An 18011-nucleotide genomic window follows, 5' to 3' on the forward strand; every position below is an offset into this window, starting at 1 on the left:
GTCATCTTTTGCATATTGGTTGTTTATCCACTTTGTGTGCGGTCTTTCATTGATTCTATTGTGTTTCTTCGATGTACTGTGAATGCCTGTAAGAAAACGAATCTCAGAGTTGTAAATGGTGACATAAATGTACTCGGATAATACATTTACTTTGAACTTTGGCGAGGGGGAGCCTGCTGTACGGGCAACAGTTTACTTTCATGGCGTGCTGTCCTGGCTTGCGTATCGACTGATGGGGCTGCGCCAACAACGTAGACAGCTAGGACGTAGTGACCATAGTTGAACCCAACCAATGGGAGTGCCCCTCTCCAATACACTCTATATGTTACATATACTACTATCTTGTGATTCATCTTCTTACTGGAAAATACAGAAATACAATAGAATTTATAAAAAAAACTTACAGAACAAAGACTAACAAACAGCAAATGTGCGAAAGAAGGCAGACTGTGCCAATAAAAATACTGCTGAGAGCATGAGTTGTGAACAGACCTTGAAAGTGAGCCTGCAGATTGTGAACTCAGCTCTGAGTTGAGGTGAGTGAAGTTCTCCATATTGGTTCAGGGACCTGGTGGTTGAGGTGTAGTAACTGTTCCTGAACCTGGTGGTGTGGGACCCTGTTGGCAGCAATGAGAAGAGGACATGTCCTGGATGGTGGGGGTCCCTGACGATAGATGCTGCTTGCTCGTGGCTGCACTCCTTGTAAATGTGTTCAATGCTGGAGTGGGCTTTGTTTCTTTGAAGGAGTTTCTATTTTTATGATGCATTTTTTATTGTTCTTGCACTTCAGGTGAGGTTGGATTTTCTACTCCAGTGTAGAGAGCGTCCTCCACTGCATAACCATTTTACACCCCCTGGGATATGCGTTGTGGACAAAAGTTGTTAAATTTAAATCCTGAGGCAGATGGAATCAGTGACCTCTGCCCTTTACAGAGACTGTGGATGCTGGAATCTGTTCATGGTGGTGAGGGGGGGGGGCGCGGGTGTTCAGAAGTTGGCAAATTATGGAGAACTTCTTACAAGACGTTGTAAAGTGTCCTGAATGTAGGTAGGAAAGGACTGTACGAGAGGATACAGAAAGTGTCAAGGTATGAGAAGATTTTATGGCTCTTGATGTGAGCTGGCAACAGCACATGACGAACATCGAGCCCTATGACGATCTACCGATGTTCACCTCTAAAATCGAGACGAGAAGACTGCAACTAGTGGGGCACAGTCTACGCCACCCCAAGCTACCTGCCAGCCTAGTCATCATATAGGAGCCCAAGTTTGGGAGGATGAACCCTGGGCGCCCTCCCAAGACTATGGTCAACACGCTCCAAAAGACAGCGTCGCGGCTAATGTAGATGAACTGAACACACTGATGAGGGAGAGGGAGAAGTGGAGAGTCTGTCATCCTGCCCGATGCCGGCCCCCTAGGCCTGAGTCGACGTAGTAGTAGTAGTAGTTATTTTCAAGATTAGCTTTATTTGTCACATGTAAAATGCATCATTTATGTCAACGATCAATGCAGTCTGAGGATTGTGCTGGGGGCAGCCCACAAGTGTTGCCACGCTTCTACCACCAACATAGCATGTCCACAACTCACTGACCCTAACTTGTACGTCTTTGGACTGTGGGAGGAAACCCGAGCACCCAGAGGAAACCCACGTGGTCACAGGGAGAGCGTACAAACTGCTTACAGACCGCGGCAGGAATTGAACCCTAATCACTGTTACTGCAAAGAGTTACACTGGCCATTATGCTGCCACGCCTCAGAGTAACTCACCAGCCCCTCTACTTCCTCAGGAGGCTAAAGAAACCTGGCATGTCTCCTTTGACTTCCACCAATTTTTATCGACGCACCATAGAAACCATCTTGTCTGGATACATCACGGCTTGGTATGGCAACTGCTCTGCGCCTGACCACAAGAAACTGCAGAGACTGTGAACGCAGCTCAGCACACCACGGGCACCAGCCTCTCCTCTGTGGACACTATCTACATTTCTCGCTGCCTCACTAAAGTAGACACCGTAAACAAGGACCTCACCCAAGCCAGGCATTCTATCTTCTCCCCTCTCCCATCGGGCAGAAGATACCAAAGCCCAAAAGCAGGTACCACCAGCTTCAAGGGCAGATTCTATCCCGCTGTTCTCAGATATCTGAATGGTCCCCCAGTATAGTAAGATGGATTCTGGACCTCAAAATCTACATCGTTATCATCTTGAACCTTATCTGTGGAGCTCGTTGCCACAGGCCAAGTTTTTATGTGAATTTAAAGCAGAGGTTGATGGATTCTTGATTGGGCAGGGCATGAAGAAATTTGGGGAGAAGGAAGGAGACTGGTGCTGAGAGGAAAATTGGATAAACCATGATGAAATTGTGGAGCAGACTTAATAGTCCAAATGGCCTAATTCTGCTCCGATACCTTCCAGTCCCATTGTCTACCATTGTGCACTCTCTCCGTCACTGCAACAGTTTACTCTGCATTCTGCTATTGTTCCCCTCCTTCTGCCTCAATGCACTGATGTGATGAATTGAACGACGTGTGAGACACGTTTCTCCCTGTACCACAGTGCATCAGACAAGAATCAAAGAATTTACCAATTAATCTTTGCTGGAATGTTTGTTCCCCATATTCAGTGTTTGTGGATATGCCAAGCTGGAGAAGCGCCCAACAGCAGATTGTCACTGTGAGTAGAGAGTCTGGGAAAGGGATGCGGCAAGGAAGTGTTCTATCAGACTCTAACCAGCCAAGATCAGTCAAGACTACTCAAGTCAGAAGCTCTTGGTCTCTGCATCTGAAAGTCCACTTGGGAAGTTAGAAGTCTGTTGTCTGTGAGTTTGAGTCTGCTTGAGTGTGTTTTTGTACTAATTGTGACAAGAAATAGTGACAGACAAATCTCCAGATTCCTTTGAAAGTCTTAAAGGAAGTGATTGGTGAGATAGTTGATGTGTTGGTTTTAATTTTCTAGAATTCCTTTGGTACTAGAAGCTTTTTTTAGGTTGGAGAACAGCAAATGTAGAAGCTTCATTCAAGGAGGGGAAGGGAAAGTTGGAATCTCCAGATCAGTAGATAAAGTCCTGATGAACGGTCTCGGTCCAAAATCTCAACTGTATTCCTCGCCTTAGATGCTGCTTGGTTTGCTGAGTTCTTCCGGTATTTTTGTGTGTGTTAGCCCCGATGAAGGGTCTTGGCCCAAAACATCGACTGTTTATTCCCTTCCATAGTTGCTGCCTGACCTGTTGAGTCCCTCCAGTGTTTTGCATGTGTTACTTTGGATTTCCAGCGTCTGCAGAATCTCTGTGCCTGACATTTGCAGGCTATTATTAAAGGAGTTGTGTGAAGACACGGGGAAATTAGACAAGGTGACGAAAGGGAACTAATTTTTGATTGACAGTGAGATATTTGAATATGTGCAGTAGATGAAGGGGAACTGGTGGGTGTATGAAGATTTATTCATTATCATTGACACAGGCCGTGAGATGTGTTGTTTTGTGGCAGCAGTACAGAGCAATACATAAAAATGACTATATATAGTATGTTACAGTAAGAAATACATGGAAACAAATAACTAGAGCAAAGAGGATGCAAAATAGTGAACATAGGTTTACTGTCCATTCAGAAATCTGATGGCCGAGGTGAAGAAGCTGTTCCTGAATCGCTGAGTGTTTGTCTTCAGTCTCCTGTACTTCCTCCTTGATGGTAGCGATGAGAAGAGGGCGTGTCCTGGGTGAAAGGGTCCTTAATGATGGATGCTGCCTTCTCGAAGTGGGGAGGCTAGTGCCAATGACGGTGTAAGTGTTGTAAAATGATCCAAAGCTCTCCAGCTCAAATTCTCTGATGGTCCGTAGTGAGGCATCAGCTCAGCTGTGAGTTTCTGTATGCGTATCACTGCCTGTGTCGAGGTACCTGTGCTAAGTTTCCTTAAGGTTGTCTTAGCCAGGGCAGTCGTGGGGATTAGTTCCCACTAAATGCTTCCGATAGCATGCATCTCAAGTAACCTCTGACAATCAAGTGCACCTCCCGCCCTTCACATCGGGCTTAGCTACTGAGCCTGGTGGCACCATTTCTACTGACAGGAGAGGAGGCAAAGGCAGGTTACTGGCTCATCAGCCGTGGTTAGCAGTTCATCTAGGAGAAGAAAAACTCTGATCTCAAACCTCCGCTGCCTTGCAGCTCTGCCCAGACATGGGGAAGGCTTCAGGAGTAAATCCTGGGAAAAATCTGGAGGCAGTGTTACATTGAGTTTAACGCTGACTGGCAACTCCTGCGAGATTGCCGGCGCCTAACTGTATCAATCTCTGCTGTTCCATTGAATTCATCAGCTGCGTGGAGAGGGTGAGCCCGTTGCACAGGCAACATCTTGTTCTCCGGATTGTACTGCCCTGGCTTGCATACTGGCTCAGGTATCGACTTACACAGCTAGGATGTGACAGCTATGGTCAACCCCGAATAGCAGAGACCAAGAAGAAGAAGAAGAAGACAGTGATAACTAAAGCAAATCTGAATAGGGTCTGGAGAGAGTGGCGGAGTGTGGAAAATAACGTCTGTTTCCAGCTGGTGCAGGGATTATGCCATAATGGGTTGTCCTGGCTCTGCTTATACTGAGATGATAATTATGAGTGGCCTTTGGCAACGAGAAGAGTTCAATTGCAAGCAGGACTTCCTGTAGAAGCATGTTGGGCTCTGTTTTGACATCCAGGCTCATTCAACTATGCTGAATTGATTTATGGATGTAAATATCTTTGAGAATGAACAGAGGTTCCCAAGGGCAAGCAACCTTTCCCAGACTTCTTACTTAAAACGCAGAGGCCTATCCTTTCTCTAGCACTTTAACCGAGATGCTCAGAAGAGGATGGATAGGTAGGGGACGTCGTTTACTTCTGAAAGATACTTCCTATTGCTACACACTGAAAGTTTCCTGTGTTGCGGTGAAGATTTTTAAAGATTAGCTTCATTTGGCACGTGCTTTGAAACGTACAGTGAAATGTGTTGTTTCCAGTCCGAGGATGAGCTGGGGCAGCCTGCAAGTGTTGCCATGCTTCCAATGCAAACATAGCATGCCCACTTACTAATTCTACCTGGCAGATCTCTGGCACGTGGGAGGAAACTGGAAAACCTGGAGGAATCCCATCACGTGGTCACGGGAAGAAGGTACAAATTCCTTACAGACTGCAGTGGGAACCAAACCCCAGTTGGTGATAACTGGCACTGTAAAACGATTGCACCAACTGCTACGCTGCCATGCCATGCCCAGTAGTTGGAGGGACCACGGGCACAGTTTCTTACATTGAAGAAACATAAATGAAACTTGCAAGCAACCTTTCAGGAACCTATATTGTAATGGGGTCAAAGTCACCAGGAAGACACTAATGGATAGAGAAGTGTGTTATTCAGCAACAACGAGCGTTAGGCATAGAAACATAGAAAATCAACAGCACAACACAGGCCCTTTGGCCCACAAAGTTGTGCCGAACATGTACCGACCTTAGAAATTACTAGGGTTACCCATAGCCCTCTATTTTTCTAAACTCCATGTACCTATCCAGGAATCTCTTAAAAGACCCTATCTTATCCGCCTCCACCACCATTGCCAGCAGCCCATTCCACGCACTCACCACTCTCTGCGTAAAAGAAACTTATTCCTGACATCTCTTCTGTACCTACTCCCCAGCACCTTAAACCTGTGCCCTCTTCTGGCAACCATTTCAGTCCTGGGAAAAAGCCTCCGACTATCCACATGATCAATGCCTCTCATCATCTTATACACCTCTATCAGGTCACCTCTCATCCTCCATCGCTCCAAGGAGAAAAGGCCAAGTTCACTCAACCTGTTTTCATAACGCATGCTTCCCAATCCGGGCAATATCCTTGTAAATCTCCTGTGCACCATTTCTATGGTTTCCACATCCTTCCTGTAGTGAAGCGACCAGAACTGAGCACAGTACTCCAAGTGGGGTCTGACCAGGGTCCTATATAGCTGCAATATTATCTCTTGGCTCCTAAACTCAATCCCATGGTTGATAAAGGCCAATGCACCGCATACCTTCTTAAACACAGAGTCAACCTGCGCAGCTGCTTCGAGTGTCCTATGGACTCAGACCCCAAGATCCCTCTGATCCCCGACACTGCCAAGAGTCTTACCATTAATACAATATTCTGCCATCATATTTGACCTACCAAAATGAAACACTTCACACTTATCTGGGTTGAACTCCATCTGCCACTGCTCAGCCCAGTTTTGCATCCTATCAATGTCCTGCTGTAACCTCTGACAGCCCTCCACACTATCCACAACACCCCCAACCTTTCTGTCATCAGCAAACTTACTAATCCATCCCGTCATTCCTCATCCAGGTTATTTATGAAAAATCACGAAGAGTAAGCATCCCAGAACAGATCCCTGAGGCACACCACTGGTCACCGACCTCCATGCAGAATATGACCCATCTACAACCACTCTTTGCCTTCTGTGGGCAAGCCAGTTCTGCATCCACAAAGCAATGTCCCCTTGGATCCAATGCCTCCTTACTTTCTCAATAAGCCTTGCATGGGGTACCTTATCAAATGCCTTCCTGAAATCCGTATACACTACATCTACTGCTCTTCCTGCTTCAATGTGTTTAGTGACATCCTCAAAAAATTCAATTAGGCTCGTAAGGCACGACCTGCCCTTGACAAAGCCATGCTGACTATTCCTAATCATATTATACCTCTCCAAGTGTTCATAAATCCTGCCTCTCAGCATCTACTCCATCAATTTACCAACTACTGAAGTAAGACTCACTGGTCTATAATTTCCTGGGCTATCTCTACTCCCTTTCTTGAATAAGGGAACAACATCCGCAAACCTCCAATCCTCCAAAACCTCTCCAGTCTCCATTGATGATGCAAAAATCATCACTAGAGGCTCAGCAAACTCCTCCCTCACCTCCCACAGTAGGCTGGGGTACATAAACTGGTCAGCAAACTGAACACTCTTGGCCTTGATTCCTCTCTGAGCTCATGGGTCATGAACTTTCTCAGAGACTGACCATAGCAAGTCAGAATTGGTCAGCACACCTCCACCACCCTCATCTTAAAAATAAGCACCCCGCAGGGTTGTGTGCTGAGCCCTATGCTCTACACACTCTTCACACATGACTGCACCCCCATCTACACCTCCAACTCCACAATTAAATTTGCAGACGATACCACAGTGGTTGGCCTGATCTCAGACGAGGATGAAACAGCCTACAGGCATGAGGTGGATCATCTGACAGAGTGGTGTAAGGACAACGACCTGGTCCTTAACACTTCTAAAACAAAAGAGATGATCATTGACTCCAGGAGATCAAAGGACAGAGTACACACCTCCCTCCATATACATGGAGAGGCAGTGGAAAGTGTGGAAAACCTGAAGTTGCTTGGAGTTATGTTGTCAAAACAGCTGACATGGACCACCAACACCTTGCTGCTTGTAAAAGAGGCAAAACAAAGACTCTTCTTCCTCAGAAATCTGAAACAGGCCAAATTCCCACAAAAGCTGTTGCTTATCTTCTACTGAAGCACAACTGAAACCATCCTGACCAACAGTGCCACAGTGTGGTATGCCAGCTGCACGGCCGCTGAGCGACAAGACCTGCATCGCGTGCTGAAGGCGGCCCAGCAAGTTGTCAGGATGGAGCTCCCAGGACTGGACACCATCTATTCCAGCAGATCCAGGAGGAAAGCAATCAGCATAACCAGAGACACCACACACCCCGGCCACCCCCTGTTTGACCCACTGCCATCCAGCAAAAGGTTCAGGACACTAAAAGCCAGAACAAATAGACTGAGGAACAGCTTCTATCCCAGAGCTGTGGCCTCCATCACACCACTCCCACAGAACCATGACTGAAACTGTGAGCACACACGTGCATACACAAGCACTCAAATACTTGCACTAACAGCACTTTGTGCATTACTGTGATATTCTGCTGCTGCTGCAAATTATTTTCCTCGAGCACCTCATTTACTCCATGCTGCCTATATTTATTGTAGATCTCTCTCTTTTTCATAACCAAGTTTCCAATACCCATTGAAACCATGGCTCTCTCAAACTTTTAACCTTTCCTTTCAACCTAACAGGAGCATAAAGATCCTGTACTCTCAAAATTTCACCTTTAAATGACCTCTATTTCTCTATTATATCCTTCCCATAAAACAAATTGTCCCAATCCGCTCCTTCAAAATCCTTTCGCACCTCCTCAAAGTTAGCCTTTCTCCAATCAAAGATCTCAACCCTGGGTCCAGTCCTATCCTTCTCCATAATTATATTGAAACTAATGGTATCGTGATCACTGGACCTGAAGTGCTCCCCAACACATACCTCTGTCACCTGCCCTATCTCATTGCCTAACAGGAGATCCAACACTGCCCCTTCCCTAGTTGGTAGCTCTATGTATTGCTGTGAAAAATTATCTTGCACACATTTTACAAACTCCAAACTATCCAGCCCTTTTACAGAATGGGCTTCCCAGTCAATGTGTGGAAAATTAAAATCTCCCACAGTCATAACCTTGTGCTTACTACAAATATCTGCTATCTCCTTAAAAATTTTCTCCTCCATTTCTCGCTCCCCATTAGGTGGTCTATAATACACCCCTATAAGTGTTACTACACCTTTCCCATTCCTCAATTCCACCCAAATAGCCTCCCTAGACGAATCCTCTAATCTACCTTGCCAAAGCACCGCTGTTATATTTTCTCTGACAAGCAATGCAACACCTCCCCCTCTTGCCCTTCCAATTCTATCACACCTGAAGCAACGAAATCCAGGAATATTTAGTTGCCAATCACACCCCTCCTGCAACCACGTTTCACTAATAGCTACAACATCATATTGCCAGGTATCAATCCATGCTCTAAGCCCACCCACCTTTCTTACAATGTTCCTAGCATTAAAATAGATGCATTTAAGAAACTCTCCACCTCTTACTCTCTGTTTATTCCTAATGAAGCAAACAACTTTGTTATCTTTTTCTTCCTTCTCTCCTATATCTTCGGTCTGTGTGCTCCTGATCTCTGTCCCCTGCCTATCCTCCCTCACACACTGTCTACTAGCTTTCTCTATTTATGAACTAACCTCCTCTGTCCTAATCTCTTCAATTTGATTCCCACCCACCAACCCTTCTACTTTAAAGTCTCCTTAGTAGCCTTCGCAAATCTCTCCACCAGGATATTGGTCCCCCTAGGATTCAAGTGCAACCCGTCCTTTTTGTACAGGTCACACCTGCGCCAAAAGAGTACCAATGATCCAAAAACTTGAATCCCTGTTCCCTGCTCCAATCCCTCAGCCTCGCATTTATCCTCCACCTCATTCCATTCCTACTCTCACTGTCACGTGGCACAGGCAGTAATCCTGAAATTACTACCCTTGCGGTCCTTCTTCTCAACTCCCTTCCTAACTCCCTATATTCTCCTTTCAGGACCTCTTCCCTTTTCCTACCTATGTCATTGGTACCTATATGTACCACGACCTCTGGCTCCTCACCCTCCCACTTCAGGATATCTTGGACGCGATCAGAAACATCCTGGACCCTGTCACCAGGGAGTCAAACTACCATCCGGGTCTCCTGGCTGTGTCCACCGAATTGCCTTTCTGACCCCCTAACTATTGAGTCCCCTATCACAACTGCCCTCCTCTTCCTTTCCCTACCCTTCTGAGCTACAGGGCCAGACTCTGTGCCGGAGGCACGGCCACTATCGCTTCCCCCGGGTAAGCTGTCCCCCCCAACAGTACTCAAACAGGAGTACCTATTGTCAAGGGGCACAGCCACTGGGGTACTCTCTAGTACCTGGCCCTTCCCCTACCCCTTCCTAACCGTGACCCACTTGTCTGCCTCCCGTGGCCCTGGTGTGACCACCTGCCTGTAACTCCTCTCTATCAACTCCTCACTCTCCCTGACCAGACGAAGGTCATCGAGCTGCAGTTCCAGTTCTCTAACGCGGTCCTTTAGGAGCTGCATCTCGGCGCACCTGGCGCAAATGTGGACGTCCGGGAGGCTGGGAGACTCCAGGGCCTCCCACATCCAACACCGAGAACAACAAGCTGCCCTCACACTCATACTTCCCTCTTTCCTCAAATGACAGGAAAAATTGAAAACCAATCCTTCTTCGCCTTGCCCGTTTCCGCCTAAGCCCGTTAAGCCAAAGCCCTTAGGCCTTCACTCTGCTCCCGGTTCACTCCGCAGCTCGCAAAACGACGCTGCCCGCTGTATAAGGCTGTGTTCCTTTTAAATCTTCCGCACTTCACTGCCCGACGTCACATGCCTGCGCAGTCCCGCCTCTCTTAACTCCGATGAAAAAACGAAAAATTCAAAATGGCTTCCACCACACTCCCGCTCCGATTCTCAGACTTCCTTCTCCGAATTAAAGTAGACACATCTAAAACCATCGGTCTGAACGCATTCCTTCTCTATCACCTGCCTATCCTCCCTCTCGCACTGTCTCCAAGCTTTCTCTATTTGTGAGCGAACCACCTCTTCCTCCGTCTCTTTGGTTTGGTTCCCACTCCCCAGCAATTCTAGTTTAAACTCTCCCCAATAGCCTTAGCAAACCTTCCCTGCAGGATATTAGTCGCCCTGGAATTCAAGTGCAACCCGTCCTTTTTGTACAGGTCACACCTGCCCCAGAAGAGGTCCCAACAATCCAGAAATCTGAATCCCTGCCCCCTGCTCCAATCCCTCAGCCACACATTTATCCTCCACCTCACTCTATTCCTATACCCACTGTCACGTGACACAGGCAGTAATCCTGAGATTACTACCTTTGTGGTCCTGCTTCTCAACTCCCTGTAGTCTGTTCTCAGGACCTCCTCCCTTTTCCTGCCTATGTTGTTGGTCCCAATATATACCACGACCTCTGGCTCATCTCCTTCCCACTTCAGGTTATTGTGGATGCAGTCAGAAACATCCTGGACCCTGACACCTGGGAGGCAAAGTACTATCCTGGGATCTCCTGGGATTTTCACGCACAGTCTCTGAGTTTACAGAGAATGGTGCAAAAAATAAAAAAAAAATAACATTCAGTGAGTGGCAGTTCTGTGGGCTAAGAGACCACATTAATGAGAGAGGTCAGAGGAGGATGGCCAGACTGGTTCAACTTGGTCACAATAACTCAGGTTACCTCATGTTACAACAGTGGTGTGCAGAACAGCATCTCTGAAGACACAACACATCGAACCTCGAAGTGGATGGACTACAGACAGAAGACCACAAACAGCAGGCACCTGATAAAGTGGCCAGTGAGCGTATATTATAAGAAAGTGGACAGTGCAGGGTTCCGGCGAGCAGCGGGCGAAGAGATAATGTGAAGAGGAGATGTTTACCCATGGAGAGTCTCCGTGAGATTATTCTCAGGGTGGTATTTGGTTACATTTGCTTTACATAGTTTGACAAAAGTTTACTTTGAACTTTGAGTGAGGTGCTAACTCAGTGTGCACGATCTAAGGGTCGGCAAGTGCGTCCAGTCTTTCCAAAGTGCAAGGATGAATTAACACTGTAGGGAAACCAGGATGTAGGGAGTCCAAATGCACATTGACAATCCAGGCAGTTTTATAAGTTAAGGGGAACCTGAGGAGAAACTTCTTCACTCCGAGGGTGGTGAGACTGTGGAACATGCTGCCAGTGGAAGTGGTGGATTTTGCGTCTGATTTGAACATTGAAGGGAAGTTTAGATAGGTACTGTACTCATATATAGCTAGGGTGCCTAAGATTTTTGCACAGTACGGTATTTGTCAACGTGGTGTGGAGAGCGAGCTTGTAAATCTGACGAGAGCAAAGGCTGTTGGGAATGGTGAGGGCAGGAGGGAGGGTTGAGGGACAGGTGGCAGAGAACGAGTGCCAGGAGTAGGAGGGTGAACACAAGCACCCCTGAGACACCAAGCAAAGTCATTTGATTCCAAACAATTAGTTTATTGATAATTACAAAATATATCTCTGGCACTTCCCGCTCCCTCCCCTCTCCCTTCCCTCTTTTCCCAACCATGATTGCCCTCTCCCACTCTCAGTCCACAATCAAGACCCGTATCAGAATCAGGTTTATCATCACTCACAAATGTTATGAAATGTGCTCTTGCTTGCAGTAGCAGAACAGTGCAATAAATAAAATTAGTACAGTACCAGCCCACGACTTTTACACAGTGCTGTACACGGAGTGACGGTGTGTAGAGGTTTAGGGTCAGGGTATGGGTTGATGGGACTACATTTGGCTCAGACTAGATAGGCCAAAAGACCTGATGGGGGATTGTAGTGTTCAACCACTCTATAAAATGTTGTCATAGGCTGTAATCCTTGACTCCAGTATCAAAAAGTAGCTTGTAAACATTCCGACAGTGGTAATGTGCCTGGGATTGGGGAAAGGAGCCAATTGCAAATGGTCCCACAGTCAGCTGAATGAAGCAGTTGGCCGCCCCGGCCTCGGAGCCCCCTCGCTGGCCCGTCTTCTCAGCTTCTGGCGTGGCATTGCCTCTTGCTTTTGTTTATCCGCACCCACTTCTTCAGCAGGTGGTTGGCCGGATCTGTGCAAAGTTTCCGCGACCCTACGTGGAGGCTGCAAGGGGAAATCGGACATGTCAGAAGGTTGCCATTCAGTCCCTCGAGTCTGTAGCTGTGCATGAACATCGACCAGTACAGCGCAGGAACAGTCCCTTCAGCCCACAATGTTGTGCTGACCCAATTGAATTAGTAATCAAATGGCTAAACTGATCCCCTCTGCCTACACAATGTCCACTTCCTCACATCCATGTGCCGATCTAAGCCTCTCTTAAATATCCCCAATGTATCTGCCTCTACCCCCACCCCAGGCAGAGCATCCACCGTCCTCTGTGTAAAAGAACTTGCCCCTCACATCCCCGTTGAACCTACCCTCTCTCACCTTCAATGCATGCCCTCCAGTATTAGTTATTTCAACCCAGACAAGCAGATACTCTCTGTCCACTCTCTCTATGCCTCTCGCAATCTTATCAGCCTCTATCAGATATCTCCTCAGCCTCCGACACTCCAGAGAAAACAACCCGCGTTTCTCCAACCTCTCGTTATAGCACACACCCTCTAAACCAGGCAGCATCCTGGTGAACCTCATTACCATAAGACAGAGGAGCAGAATTCGGCCATTTGGCCCATCTAGCCTGTTCTGCCATTCCATTGTGGCCGATTTATTATCCCCCTCAGCCCCAGTCTCCTGCCTTCTCCCTGTAACCTTTGATTAATTGAGAAGCTATAACCACGGCTGTGTTTGGTGATGGAGGATGAGAGTTGAGTTGATGGAGGTAATCAAGGTGATAATAGGCGTAGATCGAGTGGGCAGCCAGCAACATTTCTCCAGGGTGGAAATGGCTAACTTAAGGGGGCATAGTTTGTAGGATTTTTGGAGGGGAGTATAGGGGGGATATCAGAGGTAGGTTCTTTACACACAGAGTGGTGGGTGCGTGGAACGCTCTGCCAGGGGTAGTGGAAGAGGCAGATACTTTATGGAGTTTTCAGAGACTCTTAGGCACATGAATGATAGATAAATGGAGGGTTATGCAGGAGGGAAGGGTTAGATAGTAGATTAAAACACTCTATGCCAAAGGACCTGTGCTGTGCTGTAATGTTCTCTGTTCAGTGGGTATGGAATAAAACATGCGCAAATACATCAACACCTGCATTTTACAAAATAAACCGCATGGATGGCGTGTAGGAGGGATGGGTTAGATTGATCTTGGAGAAGGTTAAAGTATTTGTGGGCTGAAGGGCCTGTACTATACTGTGCTGTGGTGTTTCATGTTCTAACCTCTCATCTAAGACCTCTGAGCCACCCTCTCCACTGTCCAGCTCTCCAAGATCAGAGACGGCAGTCACCGGACCCTGGAGCAGCTGGGGGAAGATCTGTGGGTCGAGCAGCACCTGTCGGGGCCAATGAGTGGGAAGAGGAGAGCTGACATTTCGGGTCAACCAGAATGATGCAAGGCATCACCCACAATGTCGACAATTCCTCTCCTCTCTCATCCACTCCGTAACGAACTGTAATTCTGCCCAAGGCCATCGACCCGCACCTGAACAATGCACTCCTCCCCAGCCGGGCATGGATCCCTTAGATTCTGCAAGATTGTTTACCATGCTCAGTTTGTTGTCTGTCATGCTCTAAGTGATCTCACTGATCCTGTTTACAGTTACGATTCTATAGGTTTTAGTGAGCATGCCTGCAGGAAAAAGTATCTCAGGGTTCCATGTAGTGTGCTGTATGCACTCTGATAATAAAATTCACTTTGTACATTAACAACGTGGTTGCTCGAGTCTTTGGCCATGTAGTCATGTGCCAGCAGAGCTCAGCACACAGCCCACCTCACCCAGACAGGGTCTTGCTCTGTCTCGCCAGTCGAACAAGTCTCCCACAGCTTCCTCCCAATGCCGAGGGATCTCAGTCGCCTCCATCCCCTCTTTCTCCCCCCTCTCTTGTCTGTGAGAGAACTCCCCGCCCCATCCCTCGGTGATACTCACATCACTGCCTTGATGTCACAGTTATACTCGTTCTGGGTGTTGAAGCAGTTCACGAACTTCAGCAGACCTTTACTGATACGGCTGGACACACTTGTGCAGCAGCTTACCACTTGACTGGCTGGCATCGCTGGGAACAGAAGGATAAGAATTAGTGCGGAAATCATTACCAGGGTAGAGCACTGTGTCTAGTTCTAGGATCCACGTCTGGAGACAGACCGTGCTGAAACAGACCCCTGAGATTCACTTGGGAAGGCTGAACTTGAAGGGTTAATGGCCGGATTCCTAGCACTGTGCAGCAACAGAGGGACCTTGGGGTTCACATCCACGGATCCCGCAAAGTTTCCATGGAAGTTGATGGCATGGTTGAGAAGGTATATGTTGTGTTGGCCTTCATTAGTCAGGGGACTGAGTTCAAGAGTGGCCAGGCAACGTTGGCGGCTCTATAAAACCCTGGTTAGACCACACTTGGAATACTATGTTCAGTTCTGGTCACCTCATTATGGGAAGAATGTGGAAGCTTTCAAGAGGGTGCAGAGGAAATTTACCTGGATTAGAGGAGGACAGGATAATCCCGCTCGGGCTTTTCTCTTTGGAGAGGAGGAGAATGAGAGGTGACTTGATAGAGGTGTACAAGAGGATAAGAGGCACAGATTACATGCATAGCCAGACACTTTTCCACGGAGAGGCAAAGGCTAATGTAAGGGGCATAACTTTAAAGTGTTTGGAGGAAAGTATAGGGGATAGGGTTTTTACACAGAGACTGGTGAGTGCGTGGAACCTGCTGCCAGGGGTGATACATTTAAGAGACTCTTGAACAGACACATGAATGATAAAACAATGGAGGGCTGTGTGGGAGGGTCAGATTGATCTTACAGAGGTTAAAGGGTTGGCACAACATTGTGGGCCGATGGGTCAGTACTATGCTGTCCTACGTTCTAAGAACATCAGCCATTCATTTACACAAATCCTCCGCTGATCACATTCTTTGAGTCAACAGTCCACTTCCCCTCACCAACACTCCCTGGTCCACTGAGTTCCTGCAGCAGTTTTTTAAATTTCAGTCTGCAGCATCTGAAGTCGATTGTGTCTCCCACGAGACCATCAATTTCCACCAGATTCTCCCCATCACCTACACAAAATTCACAGCGGAAGTAACCCGACCCGTCTGCGATGTGAGAGCGCGCAGACTCCGCACACGGGCCGGGCCGGAGGTCGCGGTCGAACACGCTCCTCTGGAACGGCGAGGCAATGGCTCTACCTGCTGTGCCACCGTGTCTTTGGGCAGGATGAGAAGGGGGAGGCGGAGGAGAGTATTATGTGATTCTTAACCAGGACTTGCAAATTTCTGCAGGTGTACCATGGCGGGCACTCTAACTGGCTGCATCACCACCTGGTCCGCAGGGGCCACTGCACAGGATTGGGAAGAGCTGCAGAAAGCTGTAAACTCAGTCAGCTGCATCATCGGCACTCGCCTCCCCAGCATCCAGGACATCCTCAAGGAGTGACTCCTCAAAAAGGTCCCACACCACCCAAGACATGCCCTTTCTCATCAGCGAGGAGGGACAGGAGCCCGAAGACACACACTCAACATTTTAGGAACAGCTTCTTCCCCTCCACCATCAGATTTCTGAACGGCCCATGAACACTATCTCACTATTCCCCTTCCTGCTCTATTTTGTGGCTATATTGTCTTTGCAATGTACTGATTCCCAACAGTGATAATGAACCACAAAATGCTGGAGGAACTCGGCAGGTCAGGCCGCATCTATGGAGAGGAATAAACTGTCGACATTTCGGAGCCGAGACCCTTCATCAGGACTGGAAAGGAAGGGGGAGACGTCAGAATTAGAAGGTGGGGGAGGGGAAGGAGGCCAGGCAAAAAGGTGATGGGTGAAGTCAGGTGAGTGGGGAAAGTGGGTGGTTCAAGTAAGAAGCTGAGAGATGATAGGTGGAAAAGTGGAAGGGCTGAAGAAGGAGGAACCTGATAGGAGAGGAGAGTGGACCACGGGGGAAAGGGAAGGAGGATGGGACCGGGGTGGGGGTTGATGGCAGGTGAGGGGAAGAGATTTGCAGCATTTGCAGAATCTCATGTGGTTACATAAACCTAATTCTGATTCTAAACTGTGGGACAACGGGATTCACCAAATTTAACAGGTTCATTTATTTATCACATGTCCATTAAAACATACAGTCAAATGCATCCTCTAAGGATGTGCTGGGGGTAGCCCACAAGTGTCACCACGCATTCCAGTGCCAACATAGCGTACCCACAAAGTGGGGTACAGGGGCCTTGTCCAGGAGTGCCAGGGCAAAACAGCTGATGCCCAGGGAAGTACCTATTCAAGACTGGGCTAGCAAGACAGTGGATGGGCCGAATGGCTGCAACGGTTAAATCTGGAGGAGCGTAATGCCAGGCGGTACCTACCTGTGGCAGCGCAGAGAAGAGCGACGCCGATGAGGAGGGCAATCATCTTGTGGTCCATCCTTTCCCTTGCGATGTGTGTGCAGACACTGCGTCCTTCTGTGTGTGTGAGTGTGTCTGGAGTTGTCTCCCTGCTGTCTCTCACTTCCTGAAATCCTCCTTATATTGGCTGCTGACTCCTGCCCACAGACAAGTAGTGAGATTTCCTGCCAACTTCCACCGAAGTCATCTCGCCCCCAGCTTCAAACTTGACAGATTGAATGAATGAAGAGCCAAGTGGACTCTTGCCAAGAAATTATGCAAAAGCATGAAATTGGAGTCAGAATTAGAATCACCAATGTTTCCGGCCCGGATGGAGTATAGTGCAGAAATAAATTTACTCTAGTGGGTTGTAGAGTTCTACAGCATAGAAGTAGACCCTTTGGGCCATTAGTTCAGCAGAACCATTATTCTGCCTAGCCCCATTGGGCTGCCCCCCACCATCCATGTACTTATCCTAAGTGTTGAGATCAAACTCGCATCCAGTACTTCCGCTGGCAGCTCCTTCCACACTATAGATAATTGGGATAGATAGTGCAAAAAGACAGCAAAATATTGGGGTCGTGTTTATGGGTTATGAACCGTTAAGAAATCTGATGGTGGAGGGGAAGAGGCTGTTTCCAAATCACTGTGGGTGTTCAGGCTCCTGTACCTCCTCCCTGATTGTAGTAGTGAGAAGAGGGCACAATCTGGATGGCAGTTGTTGCCTTCTTGAGGATGGCCTCCATGGTAGGGAACCCTCTTTATTCTCGCCATTTGCTCTCGACCCCAGACGTCGACTGTCATTTCCCTCTACAGATGCAGATAGTTTGATGACATAAAGGTTCCCAACATTCAGTCCGTGCTTCCTTCTCACCACTACCACTGGACAGGGGAGAGTCTGTGGTATGTCGAGTTACCAGGTGAATGAGTAGTCTTTGGGGTACTGCAAGTCTGTGTCTTTATTGATGCTTTGCTGCACGCCTGAGTGCTCGGTGGAGGGTGCTGATGTTTTTTTTTTGCTGGTGGAGGAGAGGGGATCTTTGCTGCTGCTTATGCCTGGAGCTGGGAAGGGGACTTTGGGTT

General features: G+C 47.8%; 1 protein-coding gene across 1 annotated transcript; it reads right to left on the reverse strand.

The window, feature by feature from the left end:
* Positions 1–11990: 11990 nt before the first annotated feature.
* On the reverse strand, positions 11991–17024 carry LOC134346389 (C-C motif chemokine 28-like). The gene is made up of 3 exons (XM_063047747.1): positions 16911–17024; positions 14486–14612; positions 11991–12557 (listed from the first exon to the last, which is right to left on the reverse strand). The coding sequence occupies exons 1-3, from the start codon at positions 16966–16968 to the stop codon at positions 12452–12454; spliced, it is 291 nt and encodes a 96-aa protein (XP_062903817.1). The 5' UTR covers positions 16969–17024; the 3' UTR covers positions 11991–12451.
* Between the last annotated feature and the right edge of the window lie 987 nt (positions 17025–18011).

Source organism: Mobula hypostoma, chromosome 5 (genome assembly GCF_963921235.1).
Source record: "Mobula hypostoma chromosome 5, sMobHyp1.1, whole genome shotgun sequence".
In the NCBI taxonomy this organism is placed as follows: Eukaryota; Metazoa; Chordata; class Chondrichthyes; order Myliobatiformes; family Myliobatidae; genus Mobula; species Mobula hypostoma.

Coding starts and splice junctions, on each gene's coding strand:
- LOC134346389 (XM_063047747.1), bottom strand. CDS start 16,968: ATGGACCACAAGATGATTGCCCTCCTCATCGGCGTCGCTCTTCTCTGC. Junction 14,613..16,910: donor TCTTCTCTGCGCTGCCACAG/GTAGGTACCGCC, acceptor TTCTGTTCCCAG/CGATGCCAGCCAGTCAAGTG. Junction 12,558..14,485: donor TGTGACATCAAGGCAGTGAT/GTGAGTATCACC, acceptor TTCCCCTTGCAG/CCTCCACGTAGGGTCGCGGA.